This window comes from Hippopotamus amphibius, chromosome 8, assembly GCF_030028045.1.
Source record: "Hippopotamus amphibius kiboko isolate mHipAmp2 chromosome 8, mHipAmp2.hap2, whole genome shotgun sequence".
NCBI lineage: Eukaryota > Metazoa > Chordata > Mammalia > Artiodactyla > Hippopotamidae > Hippopotamus > Hippopotamus amphibius.
In genome coordinates this window covers 35,310,035-35,333,658 of record NC_080193.1, presented here as the reverse complement: position 1 = coordinate 35,333,658, position 23,624 = coordinate 35,310,035, and the positions used below count along the sequence as shown (strand labels likewise).

Below are 23,624 nucleotides of genomic sequence, written 5' to 3'. Positions count from 1 at the left end.
CACCATCATGAGAATCTAATCTCACCTCTCCCCCCAACTATTCTGAAGCAGATCCTAGAAACCATATGACATTTGTAAATACTTCAGTTTATCACTCTAAAGCATAAGAACTTCCACATTTTTAAAAATGCAAGTCAGTTTTTACCCCTCCCATGCTCTCAGTCCCCACAGCCTCCACTTACAACCCTAGTCCTTACCATTCCCAGCACAGGGCCACACAAACTGCGGCTCGTGCCCTCCTCTCTAGGCCTCTCCTTGACCACTGCCTTGGCTCACTCTGGCCCGCTACTGGCTCCAGCTCCATGGCCTTCCCTGCCTCAGCCCTTCACCTATGTTAGGTATCTGTTGCACCAATCGAGTTCAAGCTCCATGAGACTAGGATGTGTATTTTGTTCTTCACTGTATTCCCAGGGCCTGAAAGAATGCCCAGAACAGTAGGTCTTTGATAAAGATTTGCTGCCACCAATTTGGCCACTCTCTCTCGTCTGAGCTCTGATCGGGATATTTAATCATCTACTGGATAATCCTGTTAGGTTACTGCTCAGGCATCTCAAACTAGACCTGTGCCAGCTTAACTTTTTCTATTACAAATCTGTTGTCTCCTGTAACCACTGTCTGTTTTATGTCACTCCAATCTGACAGTCTTTCCAGAAACTGCTGTCTCTGACACACCTCCACCAAGTGGTCAACAACTTGTGCTAGTTCTACACACAAAATAAGTTCCTCAAATCTGTTCCTGATTAACCATTTCCTTGCCAGTGTTTTAGTTCAGCCTTTGTTATTTCCATTTGGATTACTGCAAATGGAACTGGTCTCTGGGTACCCTGTCTTTACTTCCAATTCATTCTCTATCCTTGCTCATAAAACTATTTTCTAAACTGTAAATCTGAGCATGTCACCTCACTTGTTAAAAACCAAACCGGTTATTAACAGATCTTAAAAAAATGGAAGATAACAAAATAGCACCCACAAAAAGCAACTTATTTCTTAACAATATGATTTAAAGAAAGATGGAAATGGGCTGGATAATGTATGAAATGTCATTACATTTCTCAAAAATGTTAACAAAAGGGAAACAAACCTTCCAACAAAATGTTATATTAATAATATAATACTTGATTCTGCCTATTCAGAGGTACAATGCTTGGTCCACTCAAAAAAAAAAAAAGAAAGAAAAAAAAAGACTGGGTAAACTAGACAAACTTTCATTATTCACTCAATGTAATTTATTGTTTAATTAAAGGAAGCGTGATAATTCTGTAATTATATTTGGAAAAAAAAGTTTTTAGTAATTTTTATCTTGCTTTAAAAAAAAATTCAGACACTGAATTAGAAGTGGCTTACCTTGCAAACACCCTGTCTTTATTTGCCTTTTCTTTGCCATACTGAACTGACTGGACTTCAGTTCTCCCACTGAAACAGATAAATATGTACAATAAGAAAACCTTAAAGAGAACTATAAGATAAAATGACAACACAGAACATGATGAGATTACAATTACATAAGAGACAAGATATTTCCAGGAGAGGAAAGGAGGCAGAGGATAAGAAGGAAAGAAAGGACTATATTCCACTTCTACCTGGATGGATGAAGGTTAATTACAGTTCTTCCATTAACGAACAAGGATGTGTTCCAAAGATACCTTGCTTTCAGATACCCCTTCGTTTGGCAGTGAGTATGAAAGAAGAAATTTTGTCTGAGAGGAATTCCTCCTCGGCTATACCCTGGAAAGGCACTCCCTCTATACTCAAAACCAGGTTGCTCTGTCCCAGCTCATCTAAGCCCTGCCCTACCCCCATGTCTGCATTTTGGCTAGTGTTTTAACTACTCCATAATCAAGGACCTGACACATGGGGAGATCTTGGAGAACTGCTCTTTCCTTGGGCAAGCTTTTCTTCCTCGACTACTGATAATGATCACAGATACATCCTCAAATCCCTCCACGTCTACATACAGGCGATTCCAGATATTGTTATGTAAGAAGGAACGAAGGACAGAATGTGGCTGGGAGTTGGGCATTACAGGCGTTTGTCTGGAGCTGGTTTCTCTCAAGCACACCATTTATGCATGGGAACTGAGCTTCCCCTGCGGTACTCCAATGTGTTCAGAGCAAATTTGTTAACAAAAACTTGGTTCCCAGCGAATCTGTTACTTGACATATCACATTATTTGAGTGAATAAACACAAATGTCTAGAATATCAAATATAACTACTAACACAGAAATTTAACATATATAAAAGCAGCCAAATACAGGTTTCCAAAGCTAAGCAAGCAATTTTACGATCATGTTCTATGGACAAGTACAGACAAATGTGAACAGAATGGCACATCTGTTGAAGTTTTAATGGAAAAATCAGAAACAATATCACAATTAATTAAAAAAAATTGATACAGACAATTTTATTTACAAAGCAGAAACAGACACAGACATAGAGAACCAAGGTATGGATACCAAGGAGGAGGGGGTGTGGGAGGAATTGGGAGACTGGGACTGACATATATACACTACTGATACTATGTATAAAATGGATAACTAATGAGAGCCTACTGTGTAGTACAGGGAACTCTACTCAATGCTCTGTGGTGACCTAAGGGAAGGAAATCCAAAATAGAGGAGATAATATGTATACATATAACTGATTCACTTTGCTGTACAGTAGAAACTAACACAACATTGTAAAGCAACCATACTCCAATAAAAATTTTAAAAAATAATAAAAATAAAATTTAGATAAGTTGATATTTCTTAAGAAGAAAATATATTTCCTCTAAGAAGGGTAAACTATACTTGCAATTGTGAACAAGGTAACAGATTCAGGTTCACCACTGCTTTGTATTTCCATAGCAGAACAAGGACTGTGATCCCTTGGACATTTTGGAACAAAGATAATAAGGGTATGTGTGTGTGAGGAGGTTGGTAGAGGAAGTATTACATCCTCTGATATTCCAAATTCCATCTCTCAGTATTAATATTTCAACATTTTATTATTATTTTTTTTTAATTAATTAATTTATTGGCTGCGTTGGGTCTTCGTTGCTACACGAGGGCTTTCTCTAGTTGTGGAGAGCAGGGGCTGCTCTTCGTTGTGGTCTGTGGGCTTCTCAGTGCAGTGGTTTCTCTTGCTGTGGGAGCACAGGCTCTAGAGCACAGGCTCAGTAGTTGTGGTGCACGGGCATAGTAGCTCTGTGGCAAGTGGGATCTTCCCGGCCCAGGGCTTGAACCCGTGTCCCTTGCACTGGCAGGCGGATTCTTAATCACTGTGCTACCAGGGAAGCCCAATTTCAACATTTTAAATATGACATGAGTTCTAGTATTCCCAATCATTGCTTATTATGAGGGGGGAAAAAAAGCATTTATCTAATGTATATCCATTAGGCACAGGACTATGTCCAAACATTTGTCTTGTTGCCATTCCTACATCTTTGATAAAACTTTTACACCTATAGACATACACTGTTTACTTATACACACTAATTTAATTTCATGTTAACTGAGCTGCCACAGGCCTCAATCCTGTCCCACTCTGTCTGCTAAGTTCTGTGGGAGGCTGCAAGGCAACAAACCCCATCTTCGAGGCTCCTCTGCAAGTTGGCTTTCTGTTAGGTTCTGCCTTTTTTCTGGTAGAAGATCAGAAAGTAGAGCAAGTCAGAAGCAGATGACTGTCAGATGCTGGCAGCTGCTGTAACAACAGTGGGGACAGGACACAGACAGAAGCAGAACCCTGTAGAAGGTGCCATCCCTGATCAAAGTGGCACCTCCCTGGCAGACCCAGAACCGACTGACTGGCTCCACAGTGCAGCAGCAGGTCTAGGCTTGTGGACTCCAGCTCAGAAGTAACACAAGCTTCTGATCCTTAGGCATTACCCACTCTTCCTGCTTTCTTCTCCAAAACCCCCTCCCTTTTGTTTCCGAGCCTTTCTAACACCTGTGTAACCAACTGCCTCAATTAAATTGCTTTTCTTTGAAAAATTAAAAGAACTTTCTGTTTCCCGGGCTGATACAGTAATTTTCCAGTGAAGAAGATTCAAATGGTACACTGTTACTCAAAAAGGCTGAACTAACACACTGAATTTCATAATAAAAATATAAAGATTTAAATTCAAATATGAGGGGGAAATTGTTTATGTCAAATTATTCCATAGGTGTTTAGTATAATTAGAACAAAATGCAAAACTGTTGCGTAATCTAAGAACACTAAATTCCGATAGTAAGATACTTATCTTAACAATGAGAAAATACCAACTGGTGCAAGAATACAGGCTTATTGTCAGTAATTCAAGCAATATAGAAAAGCATAACAGAAAAGGAAACAAACAGATTTAGCCACAGCCATACCCCTAAGAAATAATCTCCATTATGAGCAGGCAAAAATCATTCTGAAACTCTACGTACATAGAAAAGGTTAAATATGGACATAATCCTATTACAATGTTATTATACTACATATGCCACAATGAAAATATTAAATGGATTTCCCTTGAATTAAAGGAAAGAAAAAGGCTACCATTCATTTTAAAAAGGAGGAGGAAGAGGAGGAAGAAAAAAGGAGGAGGAAGAGGAGGAGAATAATAAGGTCAGGAGAAACCTTAAAAACTTAGTGTATTAACATTTAATTTTTGTTAATACGGATTCTCATAGTTCACTAGTCCCTGCCTCCTCTTGCTTTCTTAGTTATATTATTACTTTTACTTTGCCGAAGTTTATAACGTTTTAATACTATCCTATAGTTATAATTCTCATACTTGTCAAGGATTCGTTTCAAATTTAAAGAATTTAATCTTTACTCTGAGTTCTTTCACCAAGATTCTTCTCGAGTCATTTTGATTTCTCTTTTGGATGGCTTAACTTTACCATTAAATTTTCTTTTTTCCAAAACAGGCTCAGAGATGTTATATTCCTTGAGGTTCTGTATATTTGATAATGCCTATCTATTGGCTCTAAACCTGAGTGGGAACCTGGGTTAAGTTTAGTATTTTTTGGTCACTTTTTCCCTTTAAGACTTGGTAAACAAAGGGTGGTTTATATGTAGCTTATATAAGGTTTATATGTAGGTTATATAAGCTACATATAAACCTGAAGAAAGGTTTTATTTAGCATTCATGGTGCTTAAAAATATTTAATCCAAAGTGATAAACCTCTAACAAGACTGATAAGGGAAAGAGGACACAAATGACCAATATCGAGACTGAGAGAAATAACATTGCTAGATTCTAGAGCTACTGAAAATGTAATAGGGTAATATTACAACCTTTATGCCAAAATATTCAAGAACTTAGACAAAATAAATTCCTTGAAGAACATGATCAAAGCTCACCTAGGAAAAAAGAAAAAAACCTGAAGTGCTTCATTTGTATTAAAGAACCTGAATGTGCTGTTCAAAAGCCTCCTATAAATAACACTTCTGACTTAGAAGAACAGAACTGGAAAATTCTATGAAATATTTTAAGAGGAAATAAGATTGAAGAGGAAAGTTAGAAACTTACACTCAGCTAAAAATAACTCCACGCTTGTTATGCTTTTGTGAAATATGCTTGCTGCCCCGAGAAAAACAGAAAAATAGGATGACCTAACAATCCAATGTAATTTTAAGATATTTTGCTAAAAAATGGAATGTTCTGCACCTGCTCTTGTAAGTTACTGTTTGGAAACTTCCATGTTCTGTAAACACATGCACTATAAAAGTAAAGCTCACCCTGAGCTAGGAGCCCAGAACTTTGGAGCGTTGGCTCATCTGGGGCCACTGGCTTAATAAACCTGATTTCTCCAACCCTCCTGAGTGTGGTGCTTGGTTTCTCAACAGACCGATTTCTGCAACAATATTACTACACAAACTCTTCTAGAAAACTGAAAATGAGGGAATACTCTTCTACTCATTCAATGAGGCCAAAATACCCTAACACTGAACCAGATAATGAGGTTACAAGAAAAGAAAACTGAAGAGAAATATCCTTCACAAACATAAATGCAAAAACTCTAAACACAACGTAAACAAACTGAGTAAAACAGTATATAAAAAGGATAACAGAGCATAACCAAGTGGGCTTTCTCTCAGGAATGTAGGGTTGCTTTACCACTTGAAACTCAATCAATACAATTCATCAAATAAACAACTAAAAAGAAAACCCATACAATCACCATAATAGTTGCAGAAAAAGCATTTGACAAAAATCAATATCCAATCCTAATAAAAACCTCCCTCAAATGAGAAACAGAGGAACTGCCTCAACAAGCACGATACAGGGCATGTGTGAAAGCCCACAACCACATCACACGTAATAGTGAAAGACTGAGTACCTTCACCTAAGACAAGGAACAAGACATGGTATCTGCTCTCACCACTTCACACTTCTACTCAACGCTATACTGGACGTTCTAGCTGAGGCAATAAGTAAAAAGAAATAAAAAGGATCAGAATAGAAAGGAATAATTAAAACCCTTTTTATCCTCTAGGAAGAAAATCTTTCAGCAACTATAAAAAAAGCTCCTAGAATAAATGAGGTAAGCAAAGTTTAAGAAAACAAGATCAACATAAAAAAAAAATCAGTTGTATTCCTAACTATGATGAACAATCTGAAATTAAAATATAAGACAATTTATAATAGCATCAGAAACATGAAATAATTAAGGATACATTTGGTAAAGATATGAAATATACAAACACTGTTGAGAGAAATAAGATTTAAATAATAAAGATGTACCATGTTTCATGAGTCAGACTACAATATTTTTAAGATGTCAATTCTTCCAAAATTGATACACAGTTTCAGCACAATTTCAAATAGAATCCCAGAAGTCTTCCTTATAGAAACTGATCAACTATTCTAAAATTTAGATGGAAATGCAACGGGCCTAGAATATTCAAAACAACTTTTAAAAAGAACAAAATTGGATGACTAATACTACTGGACTTAAGACTTACTATAAAAAAAAGTCCAGAAATAAGTCCACACAAATATGGACCACTGATTTTCAGCAAAGGTGCAAAGGCAATGCTATGGAGAAAGAGTAATCTTTTCAACAAAAAATGTTACAACAACTGGATATCCATATGTAAAAAGACAACCTTCAATCCATGCTTCACACCACATACAAAAATTACTCCCAAATGGATCACAGACCTAAATGTAAGAGTTAAGACCGTTGAACTCTTAGGAGAAAACAGGAATAAATCTTTGTGACCTTGGATTAGGCAAAGATTTCTTAGATATGACATCAAAAGAAAGACACATGAAAGAAAAAACTGGCAAAGTGAACTTATAAAAATTATGTGCTCTTCAGAGAACTAGTCAAATGAAAAGATGCAAGGAGGCAATGGTGAGAATGTGGTGGAACTGGAACTCTCATACTCTGCTGATGGGCATGTAAAATGATACAAGTGTTTTGGGAAAAGGACCAGCAGTTTCTTGCAAAGTTAAACATACATCTACGATAAGATCTGGCCATTCCACTCCTAGGTATTTAACCAAAGGAACTTAAAGCAAACGTCCATACAAATCCTTCCACGTCAATGTTCACTGCAGCTTTATTTGTAATAGCCCAAGCCTGGAAGCAATCCAAATGGAGAAACAACCCACTTGATGTCCATAATTAAGTGAATGGATAAACAAATTGTGTTGTATCTACACAATGGAGTAACACCCTACAATAAAAAGAAATGAACCATCAATCCAGGCAACAACATGGGTGAATTTCAGAATAATTACGCCGAGTAAAAGAGTTTGTAATATATATGTAAAGAATATGTAAAATGTTCCAATTTATATAAAATCCTAGAAAATGCAAACCAATTTACAAGCACAGAAAGCAGACCAGCAGATACATGGGGACCAAAGAGAGGTGAGAGAAAAGGGGTTTCAGAGGGGTATGAGGAAAATTCTGGGGTGGGTATGCTTGCTATCTTAATTGTGGTGATGGATTCATGGCTGTATATATATCTCCAAACATGAAATTTTAAACTTTAAATACGGTAACTTATTCTATGTCGATCATGCCTTAATAAAGCTGTGTTAAAATGTAAAATCCGCCAGTGTCAGGTCCACATTCCCCCATGGGCAGTAACAGCCTGAATGGCAAGTGCTGCTCCCCTCCACCAGTATTTTCTTCTTTAATTAGATAGTTCTTAAGTTTTGCGTATTTTTTAATTAATTTACTATTTCGTACTTCAACTCCGTGGTGAGAAATTTGCCTTCTTTTTTTGTCTTCTTTTGTTTTTTTTTGGCCACAACACGTGGGCACGTAGGATCCTAGTTCCCTGACCAGGGATGGAACCCATCCATGCCCCCTGCAGCGGCAGCACAGAGCCTTAACCACTGGACCGCCGGGGAAGTCCCTTGAGCTTGTTCCCTTTGTTAATATCTAGGTAGACATTTCATTGTTCCAGCAATGATTTTCTCCCAAACTGGTTTCTTTAACTGTCTTTTGTATCTGTAGTCATCATGACTAGATCTTGTTTTTTGTGATATAGTTTGGGTAAATTACTTGATTTTCTTTCATCTGAGACTGGTTTAAATTATGACTAAAGGCTGGTTACCGCATTCTATTAGCTTCTTTGTTGCCTAAGTGAAGTGGTGTGTGTAGATTTACATGTATGTCATATTTTCAAGGACAGAGGGAAGAAAGAGTTCTGCTAAAGTTCAGTTCTTGTATAACAACCCTGGTGGTCATTTAGGTAAGGAATTAAGTTTACTGAAGGAACACCATTATGGTCTGTACTGTTCTCTCACTGGAGATTTCTTCTGTCCCTGCAAAGATTGAGTACCAAGACATAAGACCTTTTGGTGTTTCCTTGACCCCCACTACTGATGTCACACTCACTCTCTAAACCTAATTATCTTTAATGTGCACGTACCAACCCCTTACTTTCCCAATACTGCTTTGAGGAAGGCAAGAGGGGGCGCCAATCATAACACCAAGCCACTTATGACTCTGTTGTGCCTTTTTTATGGTTACAATTTTCTTAATTCTAGTTAAGTGCTGATACGGAGTTTTGGGGCTACTTTTACTGCTTATTTGGGAGGGGGATGCATTGTTAATGGTATATCCTGTACTATGCTTTATGCTGGGTTTGTTTTTTTTTTAAGAACTTTTACTGAGATACAGTTAACATACAATAAACTGCATATATTTAGAGTGTACCATTTGGTATCCCAATCTCCCAATTCATTCCCCCCCAACCCTCCCTGCTTTCCCCACTTGGTGTCCATATGTTTTTTATGCTGGTTTTTGCTTTTTTTCGTTTGTTTGTTTTGTTTTTGTTTTTTCCTGATTACAAACAGGGCATTTATAAATGCTTGAGGTTTACAACACAAATCTTTTCTGGGTCACATCTAAATATTTTCTTCATGAAAAAGTTTTCTTGTAAATTTTTAACAAAGACAATGGAAATTATAACATGAATAGAGTGTAAATAATCAAATACAGTTGATTTCCTTTAGAAAATAATGACCTGGAATACAGTCAATGGAATAGGTTTCTAAGTCTGCTTATATGATGAGACCCTATAGACAAAGGGGCCACACTCCACGGGGATTTTGACTCAGTAGGCATGTATGAGTAACAGATTTTATGGTTCAATAAACTAGACCTTCATTTAAAGAAGGAAAAATCCAACAGTGAAGCATCAAAGCATAAGCAATACTTACCAATACCGGAATTTTGAACCTAATGTAAAATAATGTGCAAAAAAATTCTTTTGAGGTGGAAGTGGTCTGTCCAAACGGAAGAATGTGTGATGTTCTACACATGCTTTCCACAAGTTTTTACATGCTCTGTAATTCACCATGTTAAATCCCAATAATGTTTCTCTAGATTCATTCTGTAATAAACGACAAAATGCAGAGAATATCATGAAAATGTCAGGATTTAATGCTCCATTAAATTTATTGTTTACAGATAAATATTCTAGCCTTACAAACACTAACTCTGCTTGTGTCTTTTTTGCTTACGCAATAAAAAAGCAGTAAAACAAATGAAAAGGTTTGCAAAATGTGGACCTCATCCTCTAATATTACAACTTGTAGAAACTTTTACTTTAGAACACACAAATAAAATTTAAAAGTAATATATATTTATTTTCAAAACTTAGTAGCTATAATTATTTCAAAATATAATCCTGGGGACTTCCCTGGTGGCGCAGTAGTTAAGAGTCCCCTTGCAGGGGACACGGGTTCAATCCCTGGTCCGGGAAGATCTCACATGCCTCGGAGCAACTAAGCCTGTGTGCCACAACTTCTGAGCCCACGCACCACAAATACTGAAGCCTGCACACCCTAGAGTCTGTGCACTGCAACTACTGAGCCCGTGTGCTCTAGGCCCCATGTGCCACAAATACTGAGCCCGCACACTGCAACTACTGAAACTTGGGTGCCTAGACCCCATGCTCCACAACAAGAGAAGCCACTCCAATGAGAAGCCTGTGCACCACAACTAAGAGTAGCCCCTGCTTGCCATAACTAGAGAAAGCCCACACACAGCAATGAAGACCCAACAATGCCAAAAAATAAATAAAATTTATTAAAAACAATTATAATCCTGGCCCACAAATTAAACTTTAAGATACATCAACACACCTTTCAACAATATCTCTAAATTTATAAATCTGTCTAGGTTGTAAATAAGTAAATAAAAACATTCAGCACTTCCGAACACTATTTTGAAATTCTTACTTTAAAATAAGTAGCAACAGAAGCATTTCTTTACTTTTTCTTTAAAAATTTGGCACAAATTACTATTTAAATAAATCACTGAAGTAAACTATCTATAGCAAGGCATACATGTCTTAAGTGTACAGCTCTGATTTGCACACAGTAACTGCAACCTTTCAACCCCCAACCAGACGCAGAAACGGATCATCAGCAGCACCTCTGAGCATCCTTTGTTGTCCCGTTTTACCAGATGACCTCCACAAATGTGACCACCCTTCTGACTTTCATGACCACAGATTAGCTATGCCTGTTTTTCAACTTTACATACACGGACGCATACTTGTATGTCTTTAGGTCTGACTCCTTTTGTCCAATATTAAGTTTCTATATCCGTCCATATAATTGTGAAGCAGTAATTGACTCATTTTCATTCTACAGAGCATTCTACCACATGGATAGACCACAGTCCATCCGTCTACCGTTGACAGACATTTAATGTTTCTAGCTTGGTGATGTAAAAATACTGTTCCTATGTATATTCCTGTATTTTGTCTGACTCATGTAGGTGCAAATTTCTGCTGTTGGATCATAGATGTCATGTGCTCACCTCTAGGAGATATCACCCAACAGTTTCCCAAAAGGATCAGCTCAGTACTCACTCCCTCCTACCAGCAGTGCATGATCCACAAACGCCCCATTCACTGGTTCACCAATCTTTTCGTTACACTATCCTGGTGGCTGTGTGAAAGTATCACAGTTTGGTTATACTTTGTATTTCTCTGATGTTTAATGAGGTTCAACAGCTTTTCATGGTACTGGCCAGGGAGATATTCTCAGTTCTGGAGTGTCTGTTCAAGTCACTAGCATATTTCTGGACTGGGTTGGATATACAACCAAGGACGTGTGCTTGTGTGTGTGTGTGTATCATACACATATTCTATGCAGACTTTCTTAATTATGTCCTTTCATGAACACAGTCCTTAATTTTAACACAGTTCAAGTTACTGATCTTTTCTTTTAATGTTACTTTCCCTTCTATGTCCTGTTAAAGCAATCTTTGCCTATCAAAAAGGTCATGAAGATACCTTCCATGACTAAAATAAAGTAAAATGCCCATGTATAAATATCAAACTGCAATGTTAGAAGATGATATATCACTTCTTAATCACCAGAGAATTCTTAATTATTCTTAACAGTTACTTTGTATGCACTAACACTACCTCAGAGAATGGTTGTGAAGATTAAATGATACGAAAATGGTTGACATATTACCAGGCACATAGTAAGACCTTAAGAAATGTTAGCTACTATAATATTATTATTACTAATAACAACAGCACTATAATGTGAAGCAAATTGGAAAAGTTGACTCAAATACCACCTCCTACCAATGTAAGTATCGAAAGTAAAATGTTCTTTAGTTTCCAGACGATTTATTATATTTTATTCCTCTAAACATTTATTGAAACATGTACAAGAATGTTCATTAACAGCATGAATCATAATAGCCACAACCTGTAAATGGCAAAACTGTCCATTAACATAATAAGAATGAGTAACTAACTTATGGTATATTCATTCAGTAGAACTCCACAGAGCAATGGCAACACAGCAAACTATTGCTATGTGTAACAACATGGTTGAATTTCACAGTGTTAAGGGAAATAAGGCAGATGAAAACGTCCTGTATGATTTCATATTTTAAAGTTCAAAACTAAGCAAACTAATTCGTGATGGTACAAATGAGAATAATATTTACCTTTCCGGAGAGTTAATGACTGCTAGTGGGTATCAGCACATTAGCAATAACACCAGCTTCCAGGGAGGTAACAATGTTTTACATAGTAACATTGTATACCATATACTTATCAAGCACTATACTTAATTTTTGTTTTATTTTAATGAAAATGCTCTTGAAAAAAACTTCCATATTTTGTGAGTATAAATGATGAATCCCAGCCAGTAGATCAATATCTTCTATAAAATACATTTGATTTAAATATATTTTAAGGCTTTGAATACATTTTATATTATTTTTTATTTACTTTTTTGACATGGACCATTGTTTTTAAAAGTCTTAACTGAGTTTGTTATAATATTGCTTCTATTTTATGTTTCAGTTTTTTGGCCGTGAGGCACGTGGTATCTTAGTTCCTTGACCAGGGATCAAACCCACACCCCCTGCCTTGGAAGGCGAAGTCTTAACTACTGGACCTCCAGGGAAGTCCCTGAGTACATTTTGTTCACATATACACATATAAACATCCTGAAATGTGCATTAATTTGTCAAGACTTCTAGTAATGTCAGTCAAAGGATAAGGTTAATGTAATTTGATGAAATAAAGTTATTTATAAGATGAAATTTTTTCTAACACTATACTTTCCATGATAACTCAATGTGTTGTATTTAATACACAAAAAGGACACTACCACTCCAACAAAGGGAGGAAATGTACTATACATTCATGAACTAAAAACAAAACTAAATACTCAGAATCCCCAAAATGAACGTATATATGAAAGGAAGCACTGTAGATTTAGTTAGAAAGGAAGAAAAAAAGAGAGGGAGAGAGGAAGAAAGAAAGAAAGAAAGAAAGAGCTCAGTTACTAACCTCACGAATGGACCCTGGGGACTGACAATGAACATCGCAACCGAGATCAGTTTCTAAGTTAGAGAGATAGCAGAACGGATATCTAGAATGTCTTCATATCAGAACCACTGAAACACTGGGGAAATACTTTGTCATAAAATGTGAATTAATCACCTCAGTAGGCAGTTATCAACAGTATTAATAACACATTTACTTGCACTAAAAGTTCTGTAATGAATCACTACTTATTTCTTAAAAGACTTAATTTATATTAATAAGATCAACTCACCAATTCTTTTCTCAGTTGAATAAAAAACTGTTTGCACTTAAAAGAAATTTTTACAATCTTCAACCTGGATAAAGAGAGAATAAATTGGAGTATTTAAAATACCGAACAAAGATGAAAATATTAATCAAAAAGTAATAAAAAAAATCTTTTAACTATGGTTAGTAAGTCTAAATAATTATATATACATATATAAAGTACATAAAGAATATAAAATTTTGGTGGTTTGTGAAAAAAGTAATTAGAATTTATGGGCTCAACTGAGCTGTTTATCAGAACATTTGCTGTGAGCAATACATTTCCCAATTTTGTATCTAAAGAAATCCATAAAAACATGTATCACAAGTTAAAATTTCAAGAATACCAATAATGTATTTACTCTTTAAAACTACAAGTAGGGACTTCCCTGGTGGCTCACTGGTTAAGAATCTGCCTGTCAATGCAGGGGACATGGATCTGATCCTTGGTCTGGGAAGATCCCACATGCTGCGGAGCAACTAATCCTGTAAGTCACAACTACTGAGCCTGTGCCCTAGAGCCACAACCACTGAGCCCATACACCGCAGCTACTGAAGCCTGCGTGCTCTAGGGCCCATGCTCTGCAACAAGAGATGCCACCGCAATGAAGAGTAGCCCCCATCCGCCACAACTAGAGAAAGCCCACGCACAGCAACGAAGACCCAACACAGACAAAAATAAATTTAAAATAACTAAATAAATGAAACTACAAGTCATTTTCTGAATTTTAAGAGCTTGGAAATCACCACTCCATCCTAGCAACAAGTAAAAAACTCAACAGATTGAAAAAAATCAACAACTCTTCTTGAATCCACAAGACAGGGAAGAGCCCAGGGCAAACTGCTACCCCCAAGGTTCCACAGACTAACAGCTGAGTACAGGAATCAGCGCTTCCCAGAGAAGAGACTCAGGAGCAGAAACTGCCAGAGAATGCAGTGCCAAGGTAGGAAACCCTGAACTGTATTTTATGAATTGCTGAAGGCTCAGCATGGTCAACTCCAAGAGGTAAAAACTCCAAGAGGGCCCAGTCACAGTAAGGCCTTTACAGTATTGTGAGATCTACCTCCAGAAGCTCAAACAGATTCCAACAGTAAATACAGAGAAAAATACCCTCAGGTTTCCCACAGGGAAAGAGGAAAAGAAACCATGTTGCAATAGGCCAGAGCACTCTGTTCTTAACAAGGTCTGCCTTTAGAAGGGAAACTAGTTAACCAGAGCCTGAGGGACTTGGGAAAGGAAAATACCCAAGAGCAGCCCACTCTAGCCATCCTGTCCCACCCAAGGGGGGAGAAAAAACTGAGAAACACTTGTGACACGCACAATGCAGAGGCCTGAGCTCATTAGAAAGCTGAGAACTAATCACAGGACTGAAGAAAAGCCCCTCAGTCAACACCTCACCACCATATTACTAAGAGCTTATTTACAGCAAGCTTTCTACCAGGATATGGTATCTGCCTATCAACAAAAAAAATCACAGGGGCTTCCTAGGTAGTGCAGTGGTTGAGAATCCGCCTGCCAATGCAGGGGACACGGGTTCGATCCCTGCTGCAGGAGAATCCCACATGCCGCGGAGCAGCTGGGCCCGTGCGCCACAACTACTGAGCCTGTGCTTTGGAGCCTGTGAGCCACAACTATTGAGCCCATGTGCTGCAGCTACTGAGGCCCACATGCCTAGAGCCCGTGCTCCGCAGCAGGAGAAGCCACGGCCATGAGGAGCCCGCGCACCACGACGAAGAGTGGCTCCCACTCACTGCAACTAAAAAGAAAGCCTGCGCACAGCAAAAGAAGACCCAACACTGCCAATAAAAAAAAAAAAAGAAAAAGAAAAAATCAGAAGGCATACCAAAAGGCAAAAAACACAATGTAAAGACAGAGTAAGCACAGAACCAGATATGAAAGCAATGTTGGAATTATCAGACCAGGAATTTAAAACAACTATGATACCAGACTAAGAGCTCCAAAGGATGAAGTAGAAAGTAAGAACAAAGAACAGATGGGCAATGTAAGCACAGAAATGGAAATCATAAAAAAAAAACCCCAAATACAAAATTAATATGCAGAAACCTGTTCCACTTCTATACACTAACTACGAACTATTAGAAAGAGAAATTAAGGAAACAATCACATTGACCATCCCATTAAAAAGAATAAAATACCTGGAAATAAACCTACCTAAGGAAGTAAAAGACCTGTACTTGGAAAACTACAAGACACTGATGAAAGAAATTGAAGATGACACAAACAGATGCAAAGATACACTGTATTCTTGGATTGGAAGAATTAATATTGTTACAATGACCATACTACAAGGCAATCTACATGTTCAATGCAATCCCCATCAAAATACCAATGGTACATTTCACAGAACTAGAACAAATAATTCCAAAATTTGCATGAAACAGATACTTGTATATGTATAATTGAATCACGTCATTGTACACCTGAAACTATCACAATATTGTTAATCAACTCTACTCCAATATAAAATAAAAAGTTAAAAAAAATTTTGTATGGCAACACAAAAGACCCCAAATAGCCAAACAATCTTTAGAAAGAACAGAGCTGGAGACGTCATGCTCCCTGACATCAGACCAGAGTACAAAGCTACAGTAATCAAAAGTCTGGTCCTGGCACATAAATAGACACAGAGATCAGAGAAACAGAATAGAGAGCCCAGAAATAAACCCATGTTCACGTGGTCAATTAATCTATGACAAAGAGACAAGAGTATACAATGGGGAAAAGACAGTTTCTCCAATAAATGGTGTTGGGAAAACTGGACGCTACATGGAGAAAAATGAAACTGGACAATTTTCTCACACCAAAATCAAAAATATATTCAAAATGGATTAGGCTTAAAAGTAACATCTGAAATCATAAAACTCCAAAAAGAAAACACAGACAGTAACCTCTTTGACATTAGTCTTAGCAATATATTTTGGATATGTCTCCTCAGGTAAGGGCAGCAAAAGTAAAAATATACAATGAGCCTAGATCAAATTAAAAGATTGTGCACAGTGAAGGAAATCAACAAAACAAAAAGGTAGCCTATCAAATGAGAGAAGATATTTGCAAATGATATACCTGATAATGGGTTGATATCCAAGTATATAAAGAACTTTCATACAACTCAATATCAAAAAACAAACCGGATGAAAAAATGGGCAGGAGACCTGAACAGACATTTTTACAAAGACATATACATGGCCAACAGGGACATTAAAAGGTGTTCAACGTCACTACTTATCAGAGAAATGCAAATCAAAACTACAATGAGATATCAACTCATACCTGTCAGAATGGCTATTATCAAAAAGACGAGCAACAAGTGTTGATGAGGATGTGGAGAAAAGGGAATCTTAGTGCACTGTTAGTGGGAATGTAAATATGTGCACCCACCATGGAAAACAGTATGGAGGATCCTCAAACATCTAAAAATAAAACTATCATACGATCCAGCAGTTCCACTTCTGGGTATTTATCCAAAGAAAACGAAAACACTAAATCAAAAAGATTTATGCACCCCTGTGTTCACTGTAGCACTATTTATAACGGCCAAGATATGGAAACAATCTAAATATCCACCAATAATGAATGGATAAAGAAGATGTGGGACTTCCTAAGTGGCGCAGTGGTTAAGAATCTGCCTGCCAATGCAGGGGATGTGGGTTTGATCCCTGCTTCCAGGAAGATCCCACATGCTGCGAAGCAACTAAGCCCGTATGCCAAAACTACTGAACCTGTGCTCTAGAGCCTGTGAGCCACAACTATTGAGCCTGTGTGCCACAACTATGGAAGCCCGAGCACCTAGAGCCTGTGCTCTGCAACAAGAGAAGCCACCAAAATGAGGAGCCCACACACCACAATGAAGAGTAGCCCCCGCTCGCCCATATGCAGCAACAAGACCCAACACAGCCAATAAATAAATAAGTTTATTTTAAAAAATGTGATGTGTGTGTATACTGTGTCTGTGTATGCGTATGAATACATTAGCTAAGTGACACGCCCACCAGCACCATAAAAAAGAATGAAATCTTGCCAATTGTGGCAACATGGACAGACCTGGAAGGTATTATGAAAGTGAAATAACTAGAAAGAGAAAAACAAATACTTTAAGATTTCATTTACATGTGGAATCTAAAAAAACAAAACAAAAAGTGTCTCACAGATACAGAGGACAAACGAGTGGTTGCCAGGAGTGGGGGGGGGGGTGTGCAGGTAAAGACAAAAATGTGAAAGGATTAGAGTACAAACCTCCAGGTATAAAATAAGCCACGGGGATGTAATGTACACAGAGGGAATACAGTCAACCATACTGTAATAACTGCATATGGTGACAGACGATAACTGGACTTACTGTGTTGGTTATTTCATGATGTGTAGAAATGTCTAATCACTGTGTTGTACACCTGAAACTAATACAATGTTATGTTAATTCTAACTCAATAAAAACCTTATTGAAGCTTGTTTTATGGCTCAACATGTTTTCTCTCCTAATAAACCAATCACCCTTGAAAGGAATATGTATTCTGCTGTTACTAGGTGTAGTACTGAAACAGGAGGGAAGGGGCAGGGCATGACCTTTAAAAGAAGGACAGCCATAGGACATTACAAAAACTGGTCAGAAGCAACCAGATCCAAGGTGGACCCTGAGCCTCATTGTACGTTTACTGTAATGCATGAGCTAAGTGACATGCCCACTAGCGCCAGGACAGTTCTGAGGGCAACCACAGAAGGCCAAAAGTGGGCAGTGGCCGATTCCTGGACATCCCCGCCCCTTCCCTGAAATAGCTCCCACTCCTTAGCCTATGAAATTACACAGCACATAAAAACTAACCACCCCATATTTCAGGGCCTCACCTTCTGAGCTGGCCCACACTGTGTCTGTGGAGTGTGTTTCTCTCTAAATAAATCCACTTCTTACCCATCACTTTGTCTCTCACTGAATTCCTTCTGCAATGAGACAGCAAGAACCTAAGCTTCATTAAGTCCTGAGACCAGGTGTGTGATCTCAATTAAAAAAAATGGGGTCTGGCTGGGTTTGAGTCCTGGCACATGGGTTCAAGTCCAATCTGAGTCGTACAGTTTCAGTATTGTATATCAATTAGGCTAAGAGATTTGATAGTGCTTGAATCTATTTCAACTTATTTTTTATTGTCTAGTTTTTGTATTGAGTTGTGAGAGGGATATGTTCAAATCTCCAGCTACAATTATAGAATTGCCTATTTTTCCTTATTTTTTGCTTCATGTATTTTGAAACTGTTATTATGCACATGTATACTTATAACTGTTGCTTGTCTTTTTTCTGGTGTATGGGTCATACTTTCATTTATCTTTGCATCTTATATTTTGCTGGCAACCAGATGTCTTACACATTGCACCATAGTGACTTTAAGCTTTTGTTTCCATCTTCCCAGCTTACTGTCATTTGGTAGGTTACCTGAATGAACTCTATCTTCACCCCTAACCTCCAGTTTATGCTTCTGCTGTTGCTCTTCAAGAAGGCAGAGCTCTGGGTGTGCCCAGTAATACTGAGATGACAGTGGTACCAGTCATCCCATTTTTTCAAAAACTACACCCAGCTGTGAACTCCTCCAACTGCCAACACATTGCTCTATTATTTTCAACAGTGCCCTGGGCCATGAATTCCTTTACAAACTAATCTCAATCAAATTGTGGCTATTCCAAAGTAACAGTTTCTGAGGCAGGTGTTTGTTCCTGTCTCCCCGGTTGTCTTTGGGTTTCCCAGGAGAGTCCTTCTTAATTAGCCTGAGCTTTGCAGTTATTTAAGTTGTGACTCTGTTATTGTACAGAAGCCCTGGTGATATAGCAGTTAAGCCTGAGGTTGGAGAGGAACCTATCTTTAATCCTGTGATTAGGTCTCAGCAGTCTAGTGGTCTGGGGCCCTTGGCTGTACCCTTCAATGCTCCCCAACTCATCCCCCCCTTAGCTGAAACAAGAAGCTCAGAGAGGGCTAGAAACAGGTACTCCCCTCCCCCCATCTTGGTTAGGCCCTGGTAAACCCATGCTGGTTAAATATTAGCAAAATAGATTTCCTTGAGGGCAGATCTCTATTAAGGAGAACAGAAAGCTCGGAGCATATTTCACAATGGTACTTTCCTGCTCAACTCCCATCCCCTGCCCTTACAGCACAAATAGATTTTTCTCCAGTCTTCACCCTGAGATCCTGGTGGGGTGCCTGGTAGTAGAACTCATGAGAGTAAGGGGCCCTTTCTAAGTAAGCAGGGCCTGCAGAAGTGTTTATCTGCTTCTTCTCCAGCAATTGGTCCATCACCCTTTACATACTTCCACCAGCTGCTGCTGCAGTGGTGGTTTCCAGTCCTGGCAAGCTGTCATTCCTTGTACTCATCTGTCTCTGCAGTTTTCAGAGCTGCAGTATGCCCTATGTCCTCAATTCTCTGAAGGATCTAAAAAGAGTTGTTGATTTTGAGTTTTTTCAGTTTTGTTTTGTTTTTTTCCTTGTGAGGACAGGGGTGACAACTTCCAAAGTCTTTACCTGCTGGACTGGGAACCAGAACTCTCTCCTTCCCTTTTCATTTTACTAATGATGTTTTTTGATGAGCATTCATTTTAATGAAGTTTAATTTACAGAATCCAAGTAACTACCAATTCAGTACTTGACATTTTATTTTATTTTATCTGACATTTTAAAAGCATGAACTTGAACTGGATAATTTAGGGATAACCATACATGGAAAGAAATGATGGAATATGCTTACTACATGGAACATCACATTTTCTACACGTAGCTCTAATTTTGAGAGAAGAGGTAAGTGAGAAGCTTGTGTTTCAGAATCTGAAAGACTCAGGTTTAAAGCTCTGCTTCACATTTACCACACGTGTTAACCTTGGCCCAGTCAACTTCTCTGGCATTTCTCATTCCTTATCCATAAAAACAATGCTAACAACACCCAAGTTGTAGGGTTATAAGGTACAGATAAAATGCATTAAAATCCATGGGTGATTTTTTTCTTGCCTTAATCTTATAAAACTATCAGTTCTAAAACTTCCACCTTTACTCTAAACTCTTTATTCATGTAGAAATTTGGTAATTCCACCACTTAATCTCTGACCTGAATATCTTATTTAAAATATTAATATAAGATAAAAGTCGTTAAAATGTACATGAAAGCTGTAATTGTCATCAGTTTTTATCAAGTTTTTATGGTTTACTCAAGGAGATTTACACAATACTTTGCTAAAATACCAGTCTAAGGGCAATGGCAATTTTATGAACATTAATTTGAAAAAATGATGAGGTTGAAATGGTCCCTTATTCACATGTAATATTAATAAGAAGTATGCTGCTTTTGTAAAAATAGATCCATATTTTAAGAACTAAAAGTAAACCATATATTTGATGATTTTCACAGAATTTAACGACTGATTTTCTTTGGAAATCAACTGATGTTGGATCTTAAACCATGGCTATTTGTGGCACATGTATAAATGTGCCCTAATGCTGTAGTGTGCACTGCTATGAGTAGTCAGGATCAGAAGAAATCCTTATGTTCCACGATGATGTAGATCTAGTAGCTTTAACAACTTTAAATCCAGGTATTTAAATTCTTGAAAATAAAAATTTAAAGGAACATGATACAGTATTTTCCAATTAATATCTTAAATGCTCACATTCTTTTTTTAACCTAACTTCTGTGATAAAGACTTATAAATATGAGTTCTATTTCTCAACATGAAACTAGCTTCAAGCATATTTAATAATAAAATAATATACCAACTCCTCAGCATATGGAAATATAAAATCTTTCACAATCTGAATCTAATTTTTCTCCTAAGTAACATCATCTTAAAGTCTTGTGCCCTTGCACCTGTTCTCAGTGAAGACAATAAAAAAAAAAAATCAAACTAAATATCCCATCATCTCCTCAACTTGCCACGTCCTTTCTTACTATAAGGCCCCTCGAAATATTTGGTACCTTTACCCCGAACCAAATTCCCTGACTGAACTCTCTATACACACATACCTCTTCCATATTTCCTCCTCACTAAGGAAATTTCTATTCATCCTTTAAAAACCACCTCAAATATCATGAAGCCATTACAATTTTCCCGAATGAAATTATATCCTTGTATTTCCAAAGTAATTTGTCAAAAAATCTTCTAGAATCCTTATTTTATAATAATAAAAAAGGAATATATATACAATATAAAATTTTGAAAATACAAAAAAATTTAGATTATCATTTTGACCCACTTAATCTGAAAAGAATTTATTTCTGATTTTGACATTTATAGAAAACGTAAAATTAATAAAAAGTAAAGTATTTTTTAACTGTCTTTAGTAAAATTAGAAAAGTATTAAATTTAAGATGCCCATTTACCATTAGGAAAGTCAACAGTTATAACTATCTTTTTTCTGAGGTATTTAATTTACAAATTTTCTTATTATATTTTGTAATTAATTTTCATGTGCCCACTTTCAGGCAAGGACCATGTCTTGAACTGTTTTGTATTCTCTGAACAAAACAGTTTGAGTTACACAGGAAGAACTTAAAAGATGGGAGACAAAACACTAAGTGACCTTTGCTTTTCTTTAATGAGCTTTAGAGAGATATCATTTATATATAAAATGACATCCCAATTTTAGGCAAACAATTCAACGAGTTTTGACAAATGTATTCAGCTGTGTAACTATCACCGACTCAAATCACCATCTAACAATTTCCATCACCTGAAAATGTTCCCTTGGCACCCCTTTGCAGTCAGTCACCTCCTCCCATTTTTTTTTTTTTTTTTTTTTTTTTATTTTATTTTTTTTTGGGGGTACACCAGGTTCAATCACCTGTTTTTATACACATATCCCCATATTCCCTCCCTTCCTTGACGCCCCCCCCTCGATTCCCCCCCACCCTCCCCGCCCCAGTCCTCCAAGGCATCCTCCATCCTCGAGTTGGACTCCCTTCGCTATACAACAACTTCCCACTGACTATTCTACAGTTGGTAGTATATATATGTCTGTACTACTCTCCCGCTTCTTCTCAGTTTCCCCTTCACCCCCCGCCCCCTCCCATACCTCGAGTTCTCCAGTCCATTCCCTGTATCTGCTTCCCTGTTCTTGTCACTGAGTTCATCAGTACCATTTTTAGATTCCGTATATGTGAGTTAGCATACAATATTTGTCTTTCTCTTTCTGACTTACTTCACTCTGTATGACAGATTGTAGTTCTATCCACCTCATGACATATAGCTCCATCTCATCCCTTTTGATAGCTGCGTAATATTCCATTGTATATATATGCCACATCTTCTGTATCCATTCATTTGTTGATGGGCATTTAGGTTGCTTCCATGTCCTGGCTATTGTAAAGAGTGCTGCAATAAACATTATGGTACAAGTTTCTTTTGGGATTATGGTTTTCTTTGGGTATATGCCCAGGAGTGGGATTACTGGATCATATGGTAGTTCTATTTGTAGTTTTTTGAGGAACCTCCAAATTGTTTTCCATAGTGGCTGTACCAACTTACAGTCCCACCAACAGTGCAGGAGAGTTCCCTTTTCTCCACACCCTCTCCAACATTTGTTGTTTCCAGACTTTGTGATGATGGCCATTCTGATTGGTGTGAGGTGATACCTCATTGTGGCTTTGACTTGCATTTCTCTGATGATGAGTGATGTTGAGCATCTTTTCATGTGTTTGTTGGCCATCTGTATGTCTTCTTTGGAGAAATGTCTATTTAGGTCTTCTGCCCATTTGTGGATTGGGTTATTTGCTTTTTTGGTATGAAGCTGCATGAGCTGCTTGTATATTTTGGAGGTTAATCCTTTGTCCGTTGTTTCATAGGCAATTATTTTTTCCCATTCTGAGGGTTGCCTTTTAGTCTTGTTTATGGTTTCTTTTGCTGTGCAAAAGCTTTTAAGTTTCATGAGGTCCCATTCGTTTATTCTTGATTTTATTTCCATGATTCTAGGAGGTGGGTCAAAAAGGATGTTGCTTTGATGTATGTCAAAGAGTGTTCTGCCTATGTTTTCCTCTAGGAGTTTGATAGTGTCTGGCCTTACATGTAGGTCTTTAATCCATTTGGAGTTTATTTTTGTGTATG

At 37.5% G+C, this 23,624-nt stretch overlaps 1 protein-coding gene across 2 annotated transcripts in view; it reads right to left on the bottom strand.

Annotated features, from left to right (window-relative positions):
* The window catches only part of PTPN4 (protein tyrosine phosphatase non-receptor type 4), a 198,944-nt gene that overhangs the window by 59,917 nt on the left and 115,403 nt on the right, over positions 1 to 23,624 (bottom strand). For both annotated transcript variants that reach the window (XM_057744775.1, XM_057744776.1), the window contains exons 11-13: positions 13,527 to 13,590; positions 9,645 to 9,817; positions 1,345 to 1,413 (exon numbers count right to left, since the gene is read on the bottom strand). In XM_057744775.1, coding sequence (XP_057600758.1) covers positions 1,345 to 1,413; positions 9,645 to 9,817; positions 13,527 to 13,590 — 306 coding nt within the window. The remainder of the gene's footprint in view (positions 1 to 1,344; positions 1,414 to 9,644; positions 9,818 to 13,526; positions 13,591 to 23,624) is intronic.